The sequence below is a fragment of the Ursus arctos genome, unplaced genomic scaffold (genome assembly GCF_023065955.2).
Source record: "Ursus arctos isolate Adak ecotype North America unplaced genomic scaffold, UrsArc2.0 scaffold_2, whole genome shotgun sequence".
Taxonomy (NCBI): Eukaryota; Metazoa; Chordata; class Mammalia; order Carnivora; family Ursidae; genus Ursus; species Ursus arctos.
The window spans coordinates 59,995,242-60,014,488 of record NW_026622874.1 but is presented as its reverse complement, the minus strand read 5'-3'; the positions used below and the strand labels follow the sequence as shown (position 1 = coordinate 60,014,488).

The 19,247-nt window shown below is 41.5% G+C and overlaps 1 protein-coding gene across 7 annotated transcripts in view; it reads left to right on the top strand.

The window, feature by feature from the left end:
- The first annotated feature begins 5,186 nt into the window (after positions 1-5,186).
- The window catches only part of ATF6 (activating transcription factor 6), a 199,173-nt gene continuing 185,112 nt past the window's right edge, over positions 5,187-19,247 (top strand). For 3 of the 7 annotated variants that reach the window (XM_057315681.1, XM_057315678.1, XM_057315677.1), the window contains exons 1-3: positions 5,204-5,628; positions 5,890-6,205; positions 18,915-18,991. In XM_057315681.1, the coding sequence (XP_057171664.1) occupies positions 6,154-6,205; positions 18,915-18,991 (129 nt within the window). In that variant the 5' untranslated portion in view covers positions 5,204-5,628; positions 5,890-6,153. Of the gene's footprint in view, positions 5,629-5,742; positions 5,781-5,889; positions 6,206-18,914; positions 18,992-19,247 lie in introns of all 7 variants that reach the window. The other 4 variants (XM_057315679.1, XM_057315676.1, XM_057315680.1 and 1 more) reach the window with 4 other exon arrangements.

Below are 19,247 nucleotides of genomic sequence, written 5' to 3'. Positions count from 1 at the left end.
TTGGGGAAATTGACTTTTCTTTATGTAAATCTTGAAATTTTCTGAAACATCCACTAAGCAAAAATTTCCAATTTAAAGTCCATTAATGTTTTACTTGGTAAATAGTAAATAGAAATGATAAATAGACAATCCATTATGCCTTTATTCTCAAGAAGAAACAAACAAGTGGAACACTTTTTAATATTTAAGAACATCAACTTACAACATGTGGGTTTACACATTTGTCCAAAATAGCGATATGAACTTTATTTCATAGGTGGTGTTTCAGGTGCAGTTAATATAGTACTCAAGTAGAAGTAAGGCTGGGCTCCGATCATTCTGGCTTCACCTGTCTCTAGCTGCCTGGAAGGTCTTTTGAAAGTTGAGGGTTAGGTTTCTCCATCACGAAATGGGATTAATATATGTTCTACTGCTCTGCCCTCCTAATAGGGTTGTTTTAAAGGACATTTGCATAAACCTTAATTCCTTATATAAATGGGAGATAATTGTGTCCAATCCAGGTGGTTGGGATTTTTGTGATATAATGCAGGTATAGACCCTAATACAGTGCCTACCCAGTAGCATTCAACACTGTTCCTTAAAGTAGCTGCAATTTATTGAGAATTTACCATGTGCTAGTCACTATGCACTTAATGTGTTTATCTAATTTAATCCTCCCAACAATCCTATGAGATAGAGCCTATTCCCATTTTACAGGTGAAATTGAGGCTTAGATTAAGTCACTTCATCAAAGTTATATTGCTTGCAAATGGTTGAACCTAGATTAGAATGAAGATTTGGTTTATTCCAAAATCTGAGCTATCAATTCTGTATTCTAGTGTTTGAGTTCACTGTTTAGGGTGATAGAGAAGATGTCACACTGAAAATGTTAGATAATAGCACTGATGAAATGGAATTTTTTTTCTAAATATTTTATTTATTTATTTCACAGAGAGGGACAGCAAGAGAGGGAACACAAGCAGGGGGAGTGGGAGAGGAAGAAGCAGGCTCCCAGCGGAGGAGCCTGATGCGGGGCTTGATCCCAGGACTCTGGGATCACGCCCTGAGCCAAAGGCAGACACTTAACGACTGAGCCACCCAGGTGCCCCTGAAATGCAATTTTTAACCAAGTTCTAAATTCACTGGTCAGGTACCCCACCAACATTTGCAGAATTCTCATGAGTGCAAATTGAGGCCCAGATACTATTTGGCTCCGTATTTGAAAGTTATAAATCAAGCTACCAAACTATTAAATGTGTTATTCTCTTTTTTTTTTTTTTAAAGATTTTATTTATTTATTTGACAGAGATAGAGACAGCCAGCAAGAGAGGGAACACAAGCAGGGGGAGTGGGAGAGGAAGAAGCAAGCTCATAGCGGAGGAGCCTGATGTGGGCCTCGATCCCATAAGGCCGGGATCACGCCCTGAGCCGAAGGCAGACGCTTAACCACTGTGCCACCCAGGTGCCCCTGTTATTCTCTTATCTTGACAAACTTACCTTCATAAAGACCTGAGAGACAAGGTTTGAGTTTAAAATTCTCTGACTTTATGGAGTTCCCTGACAAAACATGGCAATGCAGGGAGAGTTGGCCCCCTGACCTACAGAGCAACCTACAGAGTTGGCCCCTTTCCCCACCCCTGGGTTTGTTCATACGCCTGGTGCATATGCATACGTGAACTTCCGACCTCCCATTTCTAAGCTTAATCTACACTCCTGGCATACAACATTGGCACAGTTCGCCTTGAGGAAGTCAGAGGCCTGAGCAAGCCTCAGAAGCAGGCATGGAGCTATTTGGGCATGAGAAGCATGTCTAGAAGGAGGCATGTGTTCTGGTTGGGCGTATCCCCTTGGCACCATGGATTCTCTCCCTGTGGGAAGAGACACTGCCAGATGCCAGAGTAGAGTCCTCTGAAGAGTGGATCTAGGCAAGGGCCTCCTTTATGTCTCTAGGCAAAACTCAAATTTCATTTCTCTTCCAGGGGTTTAAGTTGAAAGCAAATGAATAAACTAAAGAAAGAAGATTCAATAACATTTGACATTTATCATTTTTTTAAAAAAAGCATAGTAACTAGAATGGAAAGAGTATGTGACCAGAATGTGTATAAAAACTATAGCAACCACAGCAAATTTCTTGATGAAAATTGAATTTTTCCTTGCATTAAAAAACTACAGGAAGAATCTTATCAATAGTAAAACTTTTTAAAACTTTCACATTAAAATTGGGAACAAGTTAAAAGAGGTATGCTCGTGCATCTACCGTCAGTGTGGTAGCAGAGGTCCTTGCTATTGCAATAAGGATAAGAAGGGGAAAGGTTTCAGACTTAGGGAAAAAACAGAATTCACTGATAAATCTTGACATCTCTAAAAGTGGGATATTTAGAAATATGTGCCTCCTGGTACAATGCAAGGAAGTACCTAAGAAGCATTCCTGCAAAAACAAATGAGACCAAAACCATCTAATCAAGTTTACATTTAACTGGTGGTTTATAGGAACAAATCACCATGAAGATATAAGCAGCAAAATCACAGAGTGGGAAATTCTGTAGGGCAAATGACAGATTCTTTAACAAAGGTCATGGAGTAACAAGTGGAAGAGGGGACTATTCCATAAACCAAATGCAACCCGATGATCCTAATTTGAGCAAACCAACTGTAGAAAGGCATTTTGGGGAGAAAATTGAATGTGGAATGGGTATTAGATTATTAAGGAATTATTTTTGGTGGGTATTACAATGGTATCATAGCTACATTTTTTTTTTAAATTGAAGAAAGCTTTTGTCAGGATACATATTGAAATATTTACAGGTGAGGGGCATCTGGGTGGCTCAGTCATTAAGCATCTGGTTTTGGCTCAGGGCATTTTCCCAGGGTCCTGGGATCAAGCCCCACATCAGGCTCCTCTGCTGGGAGACTGCTTCTTCCTCTGCCACTCCTCCTGCCTGTGTTCCCTCTCTCGCTGGCTGTCTCTCTCTCTGTCAAATAAAATAAATAAAATCTTTAAAAAAAAAAGAAATATTTACAGGTGAAATAACATGATCTCTGGGATTTGCCTTGAAACACTCCAGGGGATGGGGCACCTGGGTGGCTCAGTCGGTAGTGTCCGACTTTTGATTTCAGCTCAGGTCATGATCTCAGGGGTCCTGGGATCCAGCCCTGCGTCAGGCTCCACCCTCAGTGCAGAGTCTGCTGGAGATTCTCTCTCTCTCCCTCTCCCTATGCCCCTCCCCCTGCTTATGTGCATGCGTGCGTTCTCTCTCTCTTTCTCAACAAATAAATAAATAAATAAATAAAATCTTAAAAAAATATTTTTTTAAAAACACCCCAGGGGAAAAAAAAAAAACAAACCAAAACAAAAAAATAAAAGTGTTGTGGGGAGAGAGGGTAGATAAACAAGAATGGCAAATTGTTGAAGTTGGGCGCTAAGAACAAGAGGATTGATTAGCTCGTTTTGTGTTTGTTTGAAATTTCCCACATTAAAGGTTAGTTTTTAAAAGGTTACAATGTTAAAATAAATTTCAAAATGTTAGTGTTTGCATACAAGTTTTTCTACATAGAAAATCCTAGAGAATTTTACAGACAAAATAGTTACAGTCACATAATTCAGCAAGGTTTTTGGATACAAGATTGCTGTATAAAGATCAATAGTGTTACTACACCCCAGCAATAACCAGATGGGAAGGAAAAGCAAAACTATAAAAATACGGAAGGAAAATAAAAAAGAAAATCTCCATGACCTCAGGAGAGGGAAGGATTTCTTAAGCAAGTTACGAATAGCACAGATCATAAACAGAAGATTGGTAAATTTGGCTACATTGAAATTAACACCTAAAAGACAAAAGTCCCATAAACAAAAGACAATGGCAACTTGGGAGAAGGTATTTGCAACATACATATCTGTTAAATGAATACAGTAGGCTAGCTAAAGATGTAGATATCATTGAGAGAAAGAAAACGCAATAGCAAATTTTCTAAGAATAGGCAATTCACAGAAGAGTAAGATTTAAGAAACAGGAAAAGATGCACCATCTCTTTAATTGCCAGGGAAATGTAAATTATGGTCACGCCCTTCACAGGGGCAAAAAATGTGAAAGTGATCAAATCAAAGAACTCATTACTGCTAGTAAGAATGTAAAATGGTAAAATTTGGCAAATATTAACATTACTACTCTACGACCCAGCATGTATCTTAAAAACATTCTTGCTTATATGCACAGAAACTCATACAAGGATACTATGTAACAGTAAAAAGTTGAAACAATCCAAATGCCCATTAGTAGGAAAATGAGAGAAGAAATTGTGATATATAGATATTCAAGGAAATACCATATAACGGTTAAAACATGAATGGATCATCAAAAAGTAATGTTGAATAAGAAAAGTGATTTGGAGGGGCGCCTGGGTGGCATAGTGGTTGGGCGCCTGCCTTCGGCTCAGGGCGTGATCCCGGCGTTATGGGATCAAGCCCCACATCAGGCTCCTCCGCTATGAGCCTGCTTCTTCCTTTCCCACTCCCCCTGCTTGTATTCCCTCTCTTGCTGGCTGTCTCTATCTCTGTCAAATAAATAAAATCTTAAAAAAAAAAAAAAAGAAAAGTGATTTAGAGAACAGGTATGATATGTTTATGTAAATTTAAAAACTCAACACAACATTAAATGTATGTAATAGAAGTTGTCTATGTGGAGGGATGGAAATGAAGCAGAGGGAAAATCAGACTTCGGCTTTGTCTGTAATGTTTAATTTCTTATACTATGAAAAATCTGAAACAAAAATGGAGAATGTTAATATTTGTTAATTTTTGTTGATAGGTATGCAGATGTTTGTTTCATTATCTGCACTTTGGGGATAAAAATAAAAATTTCAAGAATTAAAAAAATTAAAACTGGCAGGACTTTAGTCATGGCGATTTTTTTAAAAAAGGACTAAGGTATCTGGTGGATGCGGAATAGAAGACTCTTGCTGGTTTTATTTTAGTCTGTCAGTTTTGAATTTGCAGTCGAGTAAGAATAGAAGTGATACATATTTCACCGTACAAGAAAACTGGTTAGTTATCTGATGATAAAAGGAAACATGTCGTGTTTTGTTCTTTGTTTTTTTCTTTGTGGTCCCAGGGCTCTGTTGAACACTGTGGATTATGCAATCTGTAGTAACCCTCCAGCCACGAGGAGTTGGGTGGGTTCTGGGAAGCATTTGTTTGGTTTAGTAACCATGGGAAAGATTCCACTTGGTCCTAAACGGATACGTGTTCTTTGGGTATTTGACGTACTCGCCGCCGAAATGCCGTAAAAAGAAATTCTATTAAGCAGCTGCCTTGAAACTGTTCTGTCAAACTCAGTTCACATTTTCAGCTGGAGTTCGTGATGTGAATTTCTTCTAAACAAAACCGAATCTTAAGTTTTAGTAATAAAAAGATTGGGAATTTATTGTAGGTTGTATAAGGTAAACTCGCTCGGATTTCCACTACGAAGTGCTATGATTTAGAAAACTTATCTAGGAGATAGATCTGAGCACGGGGAGTTCATCTTTTATATTTGCCTTGTTTAAATTTGTTTAAATAAAAGCAGTCTTTCTAGAAGAACGATTCACGGTACTGGTGTTTACCTGAGGTAAGGTGCCCGCGAAGACGTGGGTCTAACGAACGTGGAACAATAGGTGAGTTTTTCTCTCATACGCTTGTGTATACGGAAAATTTTTAAATCGATAGCAAGTAATTCTGAAAATTAAATCGAATTTACTTTATTGGTCTCTGATTTTGTTCTGAGATAGCTACTCTGTGGTATTAAGAAAATTCACGGAACAAACCAGTAAGTTCAGAAAGGGATTTTACTTTTATTTCTTTTTTTTAAAATATTATCAGTACATTTTATTTAACCAAAGTAGTGTTTATGTGTTTTTTTTTTTTTTTCCTTAAAGCAGCGGGACAGAAAGTGCCAACAAGTCCCACAGGGAAATATTTACTGGGAGATTTGTTTAAACGAGCTCAGTCTCTGACGCTCCTCCTTTCGGATTTGCGCAAATTCCCCGGGCGGTGGAAGCACTTTGTCTTCACTCGGCCACCGTCCACAGGGCGGTAGGGAGTATTTTGTCCGCCCGCGGCCGCCGTCCCCCAGATTAGTCACCGAGTTCCTGACCGCCCGAGCGTGGGGCTTGCGGGAGCCGGCTGGCGTTGCCCGCACCATGGAGTCACCTCTTAGCCCGGGCCTCTCCCACCGAGCGGATGAGGATTGGGGTGAGTACCAGCTGAGAACATGCCGGTGCTGGCCGTGGGGTTCTTCCTCCTTCCGCCCACTTCTGGAGACAGGTGTGGGCGAACTCTGCCCCGGGAGCCAGGGCTAGCCTGTCGCTTCCGTCCGCGGACCTCCCTGGAAGAGTCTAGCCGAACCGGTGGGTTTCTGTCCTGGCAACAGCGAGCGTAAAATGTTGCCTGATTGGCGTTATTATCGTTTTTCACCGTTTCCGCTGGGAAAGTACTAGGTGATCATTGTGTGGGGGTGAAAAGGGCGTCGGTATGAAGCAGAGGGCAGGATGGCTGTGACCACCCAAAAGGCTGTAAGCTGTTTTCTCAGTGTGGGATGTGGGCGATGATTGCCGTGGAGTGTGTCTGTCCGTGTTTGTGTGAGAGAATGGGAGTGTGTACAGAGATCTTCATGTCGCAGCTGCCGCTATTGATCTAGGCTGATGTCCATCTTGGCAGAGAACCGAAGCACCTGACCTCGGGCCCTTGACTACCTAGACCTAACTCTTAAAAACTGATGTAATCCTGACTGCCCTCCAGAAACAGCTCTAATTTTTTTTTTTTGCTCCGTATATTTTTCTTTGGTTTTGTGGTCAGGAAGAGTGGAATGGAATGCAGTGGGACTCAGAGTGGGGAAACGTCGTCATCTAGGTGTTGAGAGGAACCTTTTATTCTTCTCTTTGTTGCGGGACATAATACTAATGCTGGTCTCGGGCTGAGAATTTGAGATTGCATAGGTCTAATGGGCCCTGTAGTTGAGCCTACGCCATTCACCTAGTTTGGAACTTGGGGGGAAGCCAGACTGATGCTCATCTTTCCCCCTTGGACCATCATTATGAGTAGCAAAGTACAATCTCAATTCCATTTATTGAACTGAAGTCGTCATTTGATTTTCCAAGGACAGAACTTCTCTAAAATTATATGAGATGAGAGATTTATTTCAGTCCTTGGTGGATTTCCTCCCAGTTGTTGGAAACACTGTAGGCTGTCAATTTCAAGTGTGTTTTCCTGTGCCAGATATTAGTGGTAATAGTAATTACCATTTATCTAGGACTTCATTTGTGTCAGGTGTCCTGCGAAGCTTTTATATGCATTATCTTTAATCCTTCCAACAGCGCAAGGAGTTATTAATTGACAGATGAGAAAACAGGCTGAGGCAGAGTGAATGTTCAGTCTTCTAGCTAGCGAGTGCACAAGCAGGATCAGAACCAGGTTTGTCTACTTCCAGAGCTGGTGCTCTTAGTCATTATTCTATAATGCTTTGCTTAATTATATCTGCAGATTTGATTCTTTCCAGGATCCCCCCCCCGTTATTAATAAATCTACTTTAGAGTATCAGGTACTTAACTGTTACATTTTCATGATATTTCTTAAACTACAACTATAGGGCACTTCCTCAAAGCATTATTTTGTCTTCTGATACTCAGGCTGCATTTTCCTGATTAATCTGATAAATTGACTCGTAGTCCTAATGTTCTTTAACAGAGCGTTCAATTCTTCGTAGTCATTTCAGTGACTTAACTCAGATCTCCTGCCCTGCCCCTCCCTGATTGTCCATTTCCCATTGTTTTCCAGGCTTCTCTTTTCAAACTGTTAACAGTCTCTCTTCGTTGCACATTTTAATTCTGATTTGTTAGGTGTTCAGTAAGTAGGATAGATTTTGTAGGCACTAAAGTGAAACACTGCTGTCTGCTACTGTTTTTCAGTAGAATATGGATTCTTTTTCTGGGAGTTGCCATTTTGAGTATCCAAAGACTTCACTGATTTGCTTTTTTTTTAATATTAGGTGGCCAGTGATATTTTAAAAATTCAGATTATGTATTTAGTACTTGTCACTCTAACAACTGTGAATAATTAAAGTGATTATCTCATAACAGCCTATGGTAGGATGTGCTTTTCCCCTTTAACTTTGGTAATGAAATTTAGAACCGTGGTCTGCAAACATTTTCTGTAAAAGTCCAGATAGTAAGTATTTTAGGCTTTGTGGTTCCGTGGTCTCTGTTGCAACTACTCAACTCTGTTGTTACAGTGCAAAAGCAGCCATAGGCGATGTAAACTTAGCATGTAAATGAGTATGGCTGTGTTCCCATACAACTTTGTTTATGGACACTGAAATCTGAATTTCACATAATTACTTTATTTTATTTTAAGATTTTTTTTTTTAAGATTTTATTTATTTATGTGACAGAAAGACAGCCAGCGAGAGAGGGAACACAGCAGGGGAGCGGGAGAGGAAGAAGCAGGCTCCCAGCGGAGGAGCCCGATGTGGGACTCGATCCCGGAACGCCGGGATCACACCTTGATCACACCCTGAGCCGAAGGCAGACGCAGACACTTAACGACTGCGCTACCCAGGCGCCCCCTATTTTAAGATTTTTTTTTTTTACTTATTTTTAAGTAATCTCTACACCCCACGTGGGGTTCCAACTCACAACCCTGATATCAAGAGTCGCATGACCTACTGACTGACCCAGCCAGGCGCCCCCTGAATTTCACATAATTATTTTTAATACTTAATAAGCTTTCTTTTTAGTACAGTTTTAGATTTACAGAATAATTGAGCAGATAGTATATAGAGTTCTACGTATACCCCCTGCCATTTTCCTTATTGGTAACATCTTGCATTAATGTAGTAAATTTGTTACAGTTTGTTACAAAGCCAGTATTGATCCAATATGATTAACTAAAGTCCATAGTTTACATTAAGATTCCTTCTGTGTTGTACATTTTGTGGGTTTTGACAAATACCTAATATCATGTATGTACAGAATGCCACAGAATAGTTTCATGTAGCTAAAAAATCCCCTGTGCTCCGTCTATTCATCTCTCTCTCTCCTGGGCCCTGAGCTACTGCTGATCTTTTCACTATCTATCTAGTTTTGCCTTTTCTGGAATGTCATATAGTTGGAATCGTACAATAGGTAGCGTTTTCCACTTAGCAACATGCATTTAAGATCTGTCTATGATTTTCCATGGCTTGATAGCTCTTTTTTTTTTTTTTTTTTTAAAGCACCGAGTAATACTCCGTTGTATGGATGTACTGCAGTGTATTAGTCTCTCAGCCTGCCATAACAAAATACCATAGACTAGGCGGGTTAAACAACAGAAATTTATTTTCTGACAGTTCTGAAGGCTAGAAGTCTGAGATCAGGTGCCAGGCATGGTCAAGTTCTGGTGAAGACTCTCTTCCTGACTTGTGGATGGCTGCCTTTTCACTGTGTCTTCACAAGGCAGAGGCATGAGAGGTGAAAGAGAGAGGGAGAGGGCAGAGGAGTGAAGGGAGAAAGAGGAGGAGAGGAGAAGGGGGTGGGGAAGGATATCTCTCTCCCTCTTCCTATTAGGCTACAGTCCTGTCAGATTAGGGCCCCACTCTTGCGTTGTCATTTAATCTTCATTACCTCCTAAAGACCACCCTGTCTCTCTGGCTGCAAATTTAGAGGGACACAGTTCAGTCCATAGCACATTTTGTTTATCCATTTACATATCGAAGGATGTCTTGGTTGCTTTAAAATATTGGCAGTTACATATAAAGCTTCTATGTTCATGTGCAGCTTTTTGTGTGGACATGTTTTCAGATCATTTGGGTAAATACCAAGAAGCATAATTGCTGCATCATATGGTAAGAGCATATTTAGTTTTGAAAGAAAGTTCCAAACTGTTTTCCAAAATGGCTGTACTGTTTTGCTTTCCCAGTAGCAGTGAATGAATGTTCTTGTTACTGCATGTCCTCACCAGCATTTGATGTTGCCAATGTTGGGATTTTAGCCATTCTAGTAAGTGCGTGTGATATCTTGTTGTTGTTGTTGTTTTTAAGATTTATTTGAGAGAGCGTGTGCATGTGTGTGAGTGGGGGTGGGGCGGGGGAGGGAGAATCTTCAGCAGACTCCCCATGGAGCCCAGAGCCTGACATGGGACTCAGTCTCATGACCCTGAGATCATGACTGAAATGAAGAGTGGGTCGTCCAACCAGCTGAGCCACCCAGGCACCCCCCCTTGTTGGGTTTTTTTGTTTGTTTAAGATTTTATTTATTTATTTGACAGAGAGAGCACAAGTAGGGAGAGCAGCAGGCAGAGGCAGAGGGAGAGGGAGAGGGAGAAGCAGGCTCCATAGTGAACAGAGAGCCCAATGTGGGGCTGGGTCCCAGGACCCTGGGATCATGACCTGAGCTGAAGGCAGATGCTTAACCAACTGAACCACCCAGGTGCCCCCTCCTTGTTTTAATTTGCAGTTCCCTGATAACCTGTGATGTGGAGCATATGTTCATATGCTTATTTGTCACCTGCATGTCTTTCCTCTTCTTCTTTCCCTCCCTCCTTCCCCGTCTTGACTTTGTACAGAAACCATCATCTGCCACATGTAAGGTATATGTACCAAGATCAGAAGCTTATATCTCCTTCTGTGGTTTCTTTTATATCATCAGTCTCTTCTGTGAAAGTCGGCCTTCCGGCACTGACCACAGCCGGACTACCCTGGTGGCTGCTGCTTTCTCTGAATCTCTGAAGGCTTGGTGAATGGTGGCCATTTTGATTCTCGAATCCTTTTTGCCATTTGGGCCTTTAACGGTGGGATAGTCAACTTTCCTGTTTTTCACTGCTAGGCTCATTCTACTTTCATCCTCCCTAAGAAACATCCAGTTTGAATCTTAACATTGTCACAACATGCTGTGGTCTACATCCCTGTTATAGTCAGTCATCTGCTCTTTCCTGGTTCGTTCTCCCTCACTTGTTGAAAAATTCTAGCTCTTAGCTTACTGTCACTTTTCTCCAACATTCCTTCCTTGGATGATATCAGATACTCAGAAGGTACTTCAGATACCCTGACCTCTCATTTCCCTGGCCTCCTCTCCACCAGTGATCTGGCCTTCCACCCTGTCTCGGCCGTTTACTCCTCTGATCCTAAGCTGAACCCTTGTCAGTGCTGGTAACCGTCTCAGTTTCAGCAGCCCTCTGCCACCACCTCCTGTCTTACCAGCTCACTCCCTTTAGCGTTCCATCAGTCCCTGAGGTCCTGCTGGGACCCTGCCATCTTTTCACTGTTCCCCATTTCCTCTGTGTCATCACTTCCCCCTTACCCAGTTCAGTTCCATGGGCACTCATCATAACTTCCCTCGCTCATACTCTCAGTACCTTGTCTCTCCCTTGTTTTGTAGTTCTCTCTTGGATGAACCAGGCTTTATTAAATCTAACTGATTTGTGATAGTAACCTGAAACAGGCCTTGAGGTGTGGCCTGGCTGATCATATTTGCCTGGTCCTCCATTCTCCCACTTTGATGGTGGTTTTTATGAAGTTTCTTCTCTCTTCAAACCTCTCTCACCGCCTCCCTCTTCCTTGGAATCAGAAGAGAACTTCCACAATCTCCCACTACCTCATCTACCCACCTGCCAGCATATTTACCTTCTCTTCTCTTGTTGGGAACGAATGGCTTCTCGCTGGAGCCACATGTACTCTAGATCCCTCGTCTTCAGTCAGGAGTGTTGCTCAAGACTTCTTCCTTCTGTTGCCTGGGTATCATCATTTCCCTCTATATTAGGTCATCTCTACTGGTCAGTAAGCATGTAGTTGTTGCTTCTATTCAGGGTGAAAAAAAACCCTCCAGACCCTCTTTAGATGTTACTTCTCCTCTAGCTGCTACTGCATTTCTCTTTATTTTACAGCAGAATTCTTAAGAAAAAAAAAAAACAAACAAACCATGTTCGCTGACTCCAGTTTATCCTTTCTCACTGTCTCTCGAGCAGCCAGGCTCCAGCACTCCACCAAAGCTGCTCTAAGGTCACCGCTGATTTCCATTTTGTTAAACCTGGTGGCCATTTCTCATCTTACTAAACTGAGAAGAAGTAAATGAATAAGTAAATGGTCAAGGTCAGGTGGGAAAACTTGTTGAGCAAGTTAAAAATAATAACAACCATAGTTTACTTCTGTGAAGGGACGTCTAAATACTGGCTATGTGGGATTGGTGAAGAGGTTGTCGGACTAGGCAATAGATTTTAGAGATACTTTAAAGGTGACCAGCACCACCACTTCTTATGGATGCTTCGGGGATATTCGATAGATACACATTTATTAACCTACTTTCAGTTGTTTTTAGACCACAGAGAGGTTTTTGTTTAAAAACTGCAGAAAAGTAAAAGATCACTATAGTGGTACCCTGTATTTCCCTCATCTAGATACCAACTGTTAACATCCTGCCACATTCAGTATTACCCATACTTCCCTCCTCTTTCATCATCTGAAAGTAGGCTATAGATAATATGAAACTCCTAAGTATTTCATCATGTACCTCCTGAGAACAAGGAAATAGGTATTTTTAAACAGCATGAATTCGTACTAACACCTACAGTTCAAAGCCAGTACCACAGGGTTCTTTCTCACCTTCTTACATTATGTGCTTTTCCTCTTTCTTTCTTTCTTTCTTTCTTTCTTTCTTTCTTTCTTTCTTTCTTTCTTCCTTCCTTCCTTCCTTCCTTCCTTCCTTCCTTCCTTCCTTCCTTCCTTCCTTCCTTCCGAGATATAGGTTTATTGGGAGAACTTATGTACAGGCAGTCCAGGAGTGCCCGACTGGACAAAGCGTTCACTGCTGGGTTACATTTCTTTTCTGTGAAAATCCTGATTCCCAATAATATCCTGTGTTTTTACAGTCTCACTTTAGCTGCGCTGTTGAAAATAGACTGAAGGAAGGGCGAGGGCAGAAGTAGGGAGAACGTTGGGAGGCTGCTGTAGCAATCCAGGCGAATCGCAGTGGTGGCAGTGGAGGTAATGGGAGTGGTTGGGTAATGGATACAATACATCCACACATACACACACGTATACAAATGTATACACACATGTATTTTTAATCAAAAAACTTTTTTTTTTTTTTTTTAGAGAGAGCCTGTGTGAGTGGGGAGGGGCAGAGGGAGAAGGAGAGAGAATCTCTAGCGACTCCCTGCTGATCCAAAAGCAGATAAACCTATGTTCAGTAATTAATGTTTCAGTATTTTGTTTTATTTGGAAATGATCTAGGTAGTCAACAAATACCCATCATTTAACTTATCTTAGTAAATGCTAAAATTTCAAGTTACCAGAAAGATTTTGGAGACTTTTTTATAAAAAAGATTTTACTTATTTATTTGAGAGAGAGTGAGAGAGCACATGCATGAGTGCAAGTCAAGAGAGGGAGAGGAACAAGGAGACTCCACGCTGAGCATGGAGCCTGACATGGGGCTTGATCTCATGACCCTGAGATCACAACCTGAGCTGAAATCAAGAGTTGGACATTTATTTAATTGTATTTATTTATTTATTTTTAAAGACTTAATTTATTTGATAGCGAGAGTGCGTGCGCATGGTAAACAGAGCGGCAGGCAGAGGGAGAGGGAGAAGCAGGCTCCCCAGTGAGCAGAGAGCCCAGTGGATGCAAGGGTCGGTCCCAGGACCCTGGGATCATGACCTGAGCTGAAGGCAGATGCTTAACTGACTGAGCCACCCAGGCGCCCCCACACATACTTTTTGTGTGTGTGTGTGTGTGTGTGTGTGTGTGTGTGTGTGTTTTATGTTTTTTTTATTACATTATGTTAGTCACCATACAGTACATCCCTGGTTTCTTTTTTTTTTTTTAATTAATGATTTTTTATTATATTATGTTAGTCACCATACAGTACATCCCCGGTTTCCGATGTAAGGCTCGATGATTCATTAGTTGCGTATAACACCCAGTGCACTATGCAATATGTGCCCTCCTTACTACCCATCACCAGCCTATCCCATTCCCCCACCCCTCTCCCCTCTGAGGCCCTCAGTTTGTTTCTCAGAGTCCGTAGTCTCCCATGCTTCACTCCCCCTTCTGATTACCCCCTTTATTTATCCCTTTCTTCCCCTACCGATCTTCCTAGTTCTTATGTTCCATAGATGAGAGAAATCATATGATAGTTGTCTTTCTCTGCTTGACTTATTTCACTTAGCATTATCTTCTCCAGTGCCGTCCATGTTGTAGCAAATGTTGAGAACTCGTTCTTTCTGATAGCTGAGTAATATTCCATTGTATATATGGACCACAGCTTCTTAATCCAGTCATCTGTTGAAGGGCATCTCGGTTCCTTCCACGATTTAGCTATTGTGGATAATGCTGCTATGAACATCCCCACACATACTTTTTATTTAGATAAATTTTGAAATAGTTTCTAAAGTGAAGAAGAGTCAGAACAGTTGCATACCCTTCACACAGAGTCCCTGTTAAATTTTACTGCATTTACCTCATTTCTTTTTCATTAGAGAGAGAGAGAGAGGTGTGACCCATTATCTTTAAATACTACAGTATGTATCCTGTCCTTGCAAAGCAGGGATGCTTGTGTATTACTACCATGTACTCCTTCCAGTCAGGAAGTAAACAACGACACATTACCATCCGTCTCACAGACACCATTTAGATTTTGCCATCTGTCTTAATAATGGCTCGTTTTCCTTTCTCGATGAGAATTCTACCTGCAAACACACATCACTTTTACTTGTCAGGTCTCCTTAATGTCCTTCAGTCTGGGATGGTTTCTTAGTCTTTTTCTGTCTCTTTTGTCCATGACAGTCTTAAAGAATACAGGTTTGTTTTTTTTTTTTAAAGATTTTATTTATTTATTTGATAGAGACAGCCAGTGAGAGAGGGAACACAAGCAGGGGGAGTGGGAGAGGAAGAAGCTGGATCCTAGTGGAGGAGCCTGATGTGGGGCTTGATCCCAGATTCTGGGATCACGCCCTGAGCCGAAGGCAGACGCTTAACGACTGTGCCACCCAGGCGCCCCAGAATACAGGTCTTTTATTCTCTAAGATGACCGTAAACCTGGGTCTGTTCACAGTTTCCTCATGACCAGAATCAGGCCATGCATCCATGGCAGGAATGCCAGAGAAATCATGCTGTGGTCTTCTCACTGAATCACATTTGGAGGCACACTATGTTCACCGGTCCCAGGGTGAGGTTCATCTCGATCCCATGCTCAAGTTGGTGTCTGCCAGGTTTCACCACTGTGAAGTCATTATTTCCCCTTTTGTATTTGATTGCTGTTTTGGGGGAGATAACCTGACATGACACCAATATCCTGCTCCTTGTCAGCCCTAGCCTTCATTGATTGTTCCTGCCTATATCAGCTACCACACTAATGCCAAATGGTGATTTTCTCTGTCATTCTGTCTGCATTTATTAATTGACATTGTACTGTAAGAAAGAGCTTTCTCTGTGTATGTATATATGTATTTATTTCATTATGGACCCACTGACTCCTATTTGATTCAGTGACTTAAAATCTGGTACTCCCATTTTATTTCGATGCTTAGATTTTCACCAGTTTGACCCGTGGGAGTCCTTTCGTATCAGCTCTTTTATTCTTTTGACATATTCCAGTCATTCTTTGACAATTTCCTTATTTTCTGGCACAACAAGATTTTCCATTCTTATCTTGCACTTTCCCTGCTTCAGCTCTGGAATTAGCCATTTCTCCAAGGAGCTCTTAAAGGACTTTCATTTAGTGGAGGATGGCAGTTAGTATCCAAGATCTGAGAGCACAGGATTTTCATTGCTACTGGGATGTCACTGTTCTAGGACCTTTCAGCCCGCAGAACTAGGACTTGTAGGTGTGTGTCTCTACATATACACATGTATACAAACATCTTTAACTTTTCTGTGTGCATATATTTTTTAGAAAAGGGCTCTTACCAATACTTCCAATGCCAGTCCAACATCTTAGGGTTCTTTTAGGCTGTTTCCTTTCCATATTTGTGCATCCTTTTTTAGACAGAAACCTGGCTCCAAGTATTTTAGATATATTTGATTATTTGCTCAATTGATTAAGGCATTTGTTCAGTGACATCATTCTCTTAAACATTCAGACTGCCTCTTCCAACTGCCACTTTGTTCTCCCTCCTACTGCCCCATTTCCTTGGCAGCCTGGGCCTGCTGCCACCGACACTGGACAGCCCCCTCTCTCATACCATCCCATTTCCTTGGATACCAGGCACATTGCCACAGATGATGACACATAGAGCCCCATATTCTCATTGCCCTGCTTCCTCAGAAGCTGACATCTCAGTGATGGGAAATGTACAGAAGAAAAGGAAAGATGGGAGGGGAAGAAAGAATGGGAAGGAAAGGTAAAAACCAGATTATAGAATATAGTTTGAAGACAGAACTGATGGGATTTGCTGGTAGTTTGAATAGGGAGAGTGAAGAGGAGTAAACAATGACTCCAACCAGGGCTTTTGGCTTGAGCTACTGGGAGAATTGAATTGCGATTAACTGAGATGAGGACAGAGCAGTAGGGGGTTTGGTGGGGGTGATCAGGAGCTCAGTTTGGGATGTGCTAAGTCTGAGACCTCCAAGAGGAGGTGTCCAAGAGATGTACTCAGTATGTACATGTATCTTGAGGTATGGGCTGGAGATGTGTATTTGGGAATCCTTGGCATATAGATGCTGTTAAAGCCATGAACTCAGCTGAGAACACAAAGGGAGCAGAGTAGATAGAAAAGTTTATGCTGATCCCAGGGACAGTTTCATGCCAGGAGATGAGGAGGAACCGGCAAGGTTAAGGGTCAGCGAGTGAGGTAGAAGGAAAACCAGGTGGGGCTGGTTATTTGGAAGCCAAGTAAGACGCGTTTCAATTAATATGAAAGGATCAGCTCCGGCCAGTGCTGCTGATAGGTCAAGTAAGATGAGGACCTTGAATCTACCACTGAATTTAGCAACATAGAGGTCGTTGGTGACATTAATAGCCATTTGTGTGTGTGAGAGAGGAGCTTGCTGAAAACAGGCTCCAGAAAGAATGGGAGAGGAGAAATGAGAGGCAGCCGTAGAGAAAACTCTTTCAAGGGTTTCAGTCTCTGTGTGAGGCATGTAGCCACAGTTCTCTACTACGTGTGTTTGGCTCTGCGGCTGAGTTTTAGGTCGTCCTTTTGTGGGAGTTGTGTGAGTAACCTTTCATTACTACTACACAAAATTTTTTGCTAGGTTTTATTTTGTTGTAGGTTGATGAAATGATTCTCTCACTGGCTGAGTTAATGATAGACGGGTGGTGTAGCTCCTGTATATGTTACCTGAGGAAATCACCAGAGCAGTTTCAGTGGCATGATGCTAGGGAGTACAAAAGCAGACTTAGATATGGAAAACTCTTTGAAGTTCTTGAGATTCTGAAAATATTAGAGAAAATGGACACTTCACAGGTTGTACGGTAATCAGCTGCCTTTGGTCTTTTCAGCATCTTGACCTATCCTCTACAGGAAGTTTCAACCTAGTTTGTTTGTTTATTTATTTAAAAGATTTTATTTATTTATTTGACAGAGAGCTAGCCAACCAGTGAGGGAGGGAACACCAGCAGGGGGAGTGGGAGAGGAAGAAGCAGGCTCCCAGCAGAGCAGGGAGCCCGATGTGGGGCTCGATCCCAGAACGCTGGGGTCACGCCCTGAGCCTAAGGCAGACGCTTAACGACTGAGCCACCCAGGCGCCCCTCAACCTAGTTTATTAAAGAATACTTTCTGTGTCCATAAATGTCTTGGTTTATAATGAAATCTTATCTGGAAATTGGAATTAGTATTGCTGAAATAAATTTAATGGTTTAGATAAATGAGTCCTTTATTATTTAGATAGACAGTTGATTGTACCCTAAACTAAGGCTTGGATGGCAAATACGTGGTCCATGGCCTGCCATATTCCTCTTCTATCATCACTGCTGAGCAACCATGGTACATTTTCCCTCCCTTCCTCCCTCCATCTCTGTCTGCCTGCCTTCCTTCCTTCCTTCCATTTCAGTGGTAGAATTGCATATAACACTCAGTGCTCATTACATCACGTGCCCTCCTTAATGCCCATCACCCAATTATCCCTTCCTGTCACCGACCTCCCCTCCTGCAACTCTGTTTCCTAGAGTTCAGTGCCTCCTTCTCAATTTTCATCTTATTTTATTTTTCCTTCCCTTCCCCTACGTTCATCTGTTTTGTTTCTTAAATTCCACATAGGAGTGAAATTGTATGGTTTTTGTCTCCCTCTGACCTACTTATTTTGCTTAGCATAATACCCTCTAGTTCTATTCATGTCGTTGCAACTGGCAAGATTTCATTCTTTTTGGTGGCTGAGTAATATTCCAGTGTGTGCGTGTGTGCGTGCGTGTATCTCACATCTTTATCCATTCATTTGTTTATGGGCATCTGGGCTCTTTCCATAGTTTGGCTATTATGGACATTGCTGCTATAAACATTAGGGTGCATGTGCCCCTTCTGATCACTGTATTTGTATCTTTGGGTAAATACCTAGTAGCGCAATTGCTGGGTCATAGGGTAGCTCTAGAGTGGCTACACCAGTTTGCATTCCCACCAACAGCGTAAGAGGGTTCCCCTTTCTAACCTTGGTACATATTCATGTTGAGCCCAGATGTAGCCTCAGAATTCCTGTTAGTAATGTTCCAGAAAGTCACTATCATTTAGTCCAATGTGACCTGACTTAAAACTTGTTTGTTAATCCCTGGTGTAAGGATGTATATCACAAGATAAAAATTATGTGGAAAATAAGACATGAATTAGAAATAGCTTTGAATTGTCATTCACACTGCTAGAGTTTATCAATAATAGTAATGGCTAACGAGAACCCCTAATAGAGCTGGCATAGGGATACGGTGCTTATTCTTTTGTTGAAACATTCAATTGACAGTTAATCTCTATTCTTCTTCTTTTTTAATCTCTACCCATTTTGCGAAGATTCTACACTGTTTGCTGAACTCGGCTATTTCACAGACGCTGATGACCTGCAATTGGATGCAGCGAGGGAGACTTACGTAAGTATTCCTTAGGGGAGAATTACTGACTAGTGCGATATTTAATCTTTATTCTAATTATTGCAAGATGGTTTCAGGATAACAGGTTTAGGCTAGTGATTTAAGTTTAAATAATTTTTAGTATTAAGTGTGAAAGTTAGCAGCCATTTTTTACTCAGTAAATTTAGGATTGTAGAAATTGGTAGGAGAAGACTTGTAGTCTGAGTTTACCTTTGGTCCCAGGGTTGGGTGACTTTGGAAAAGTCACTTAACTGCC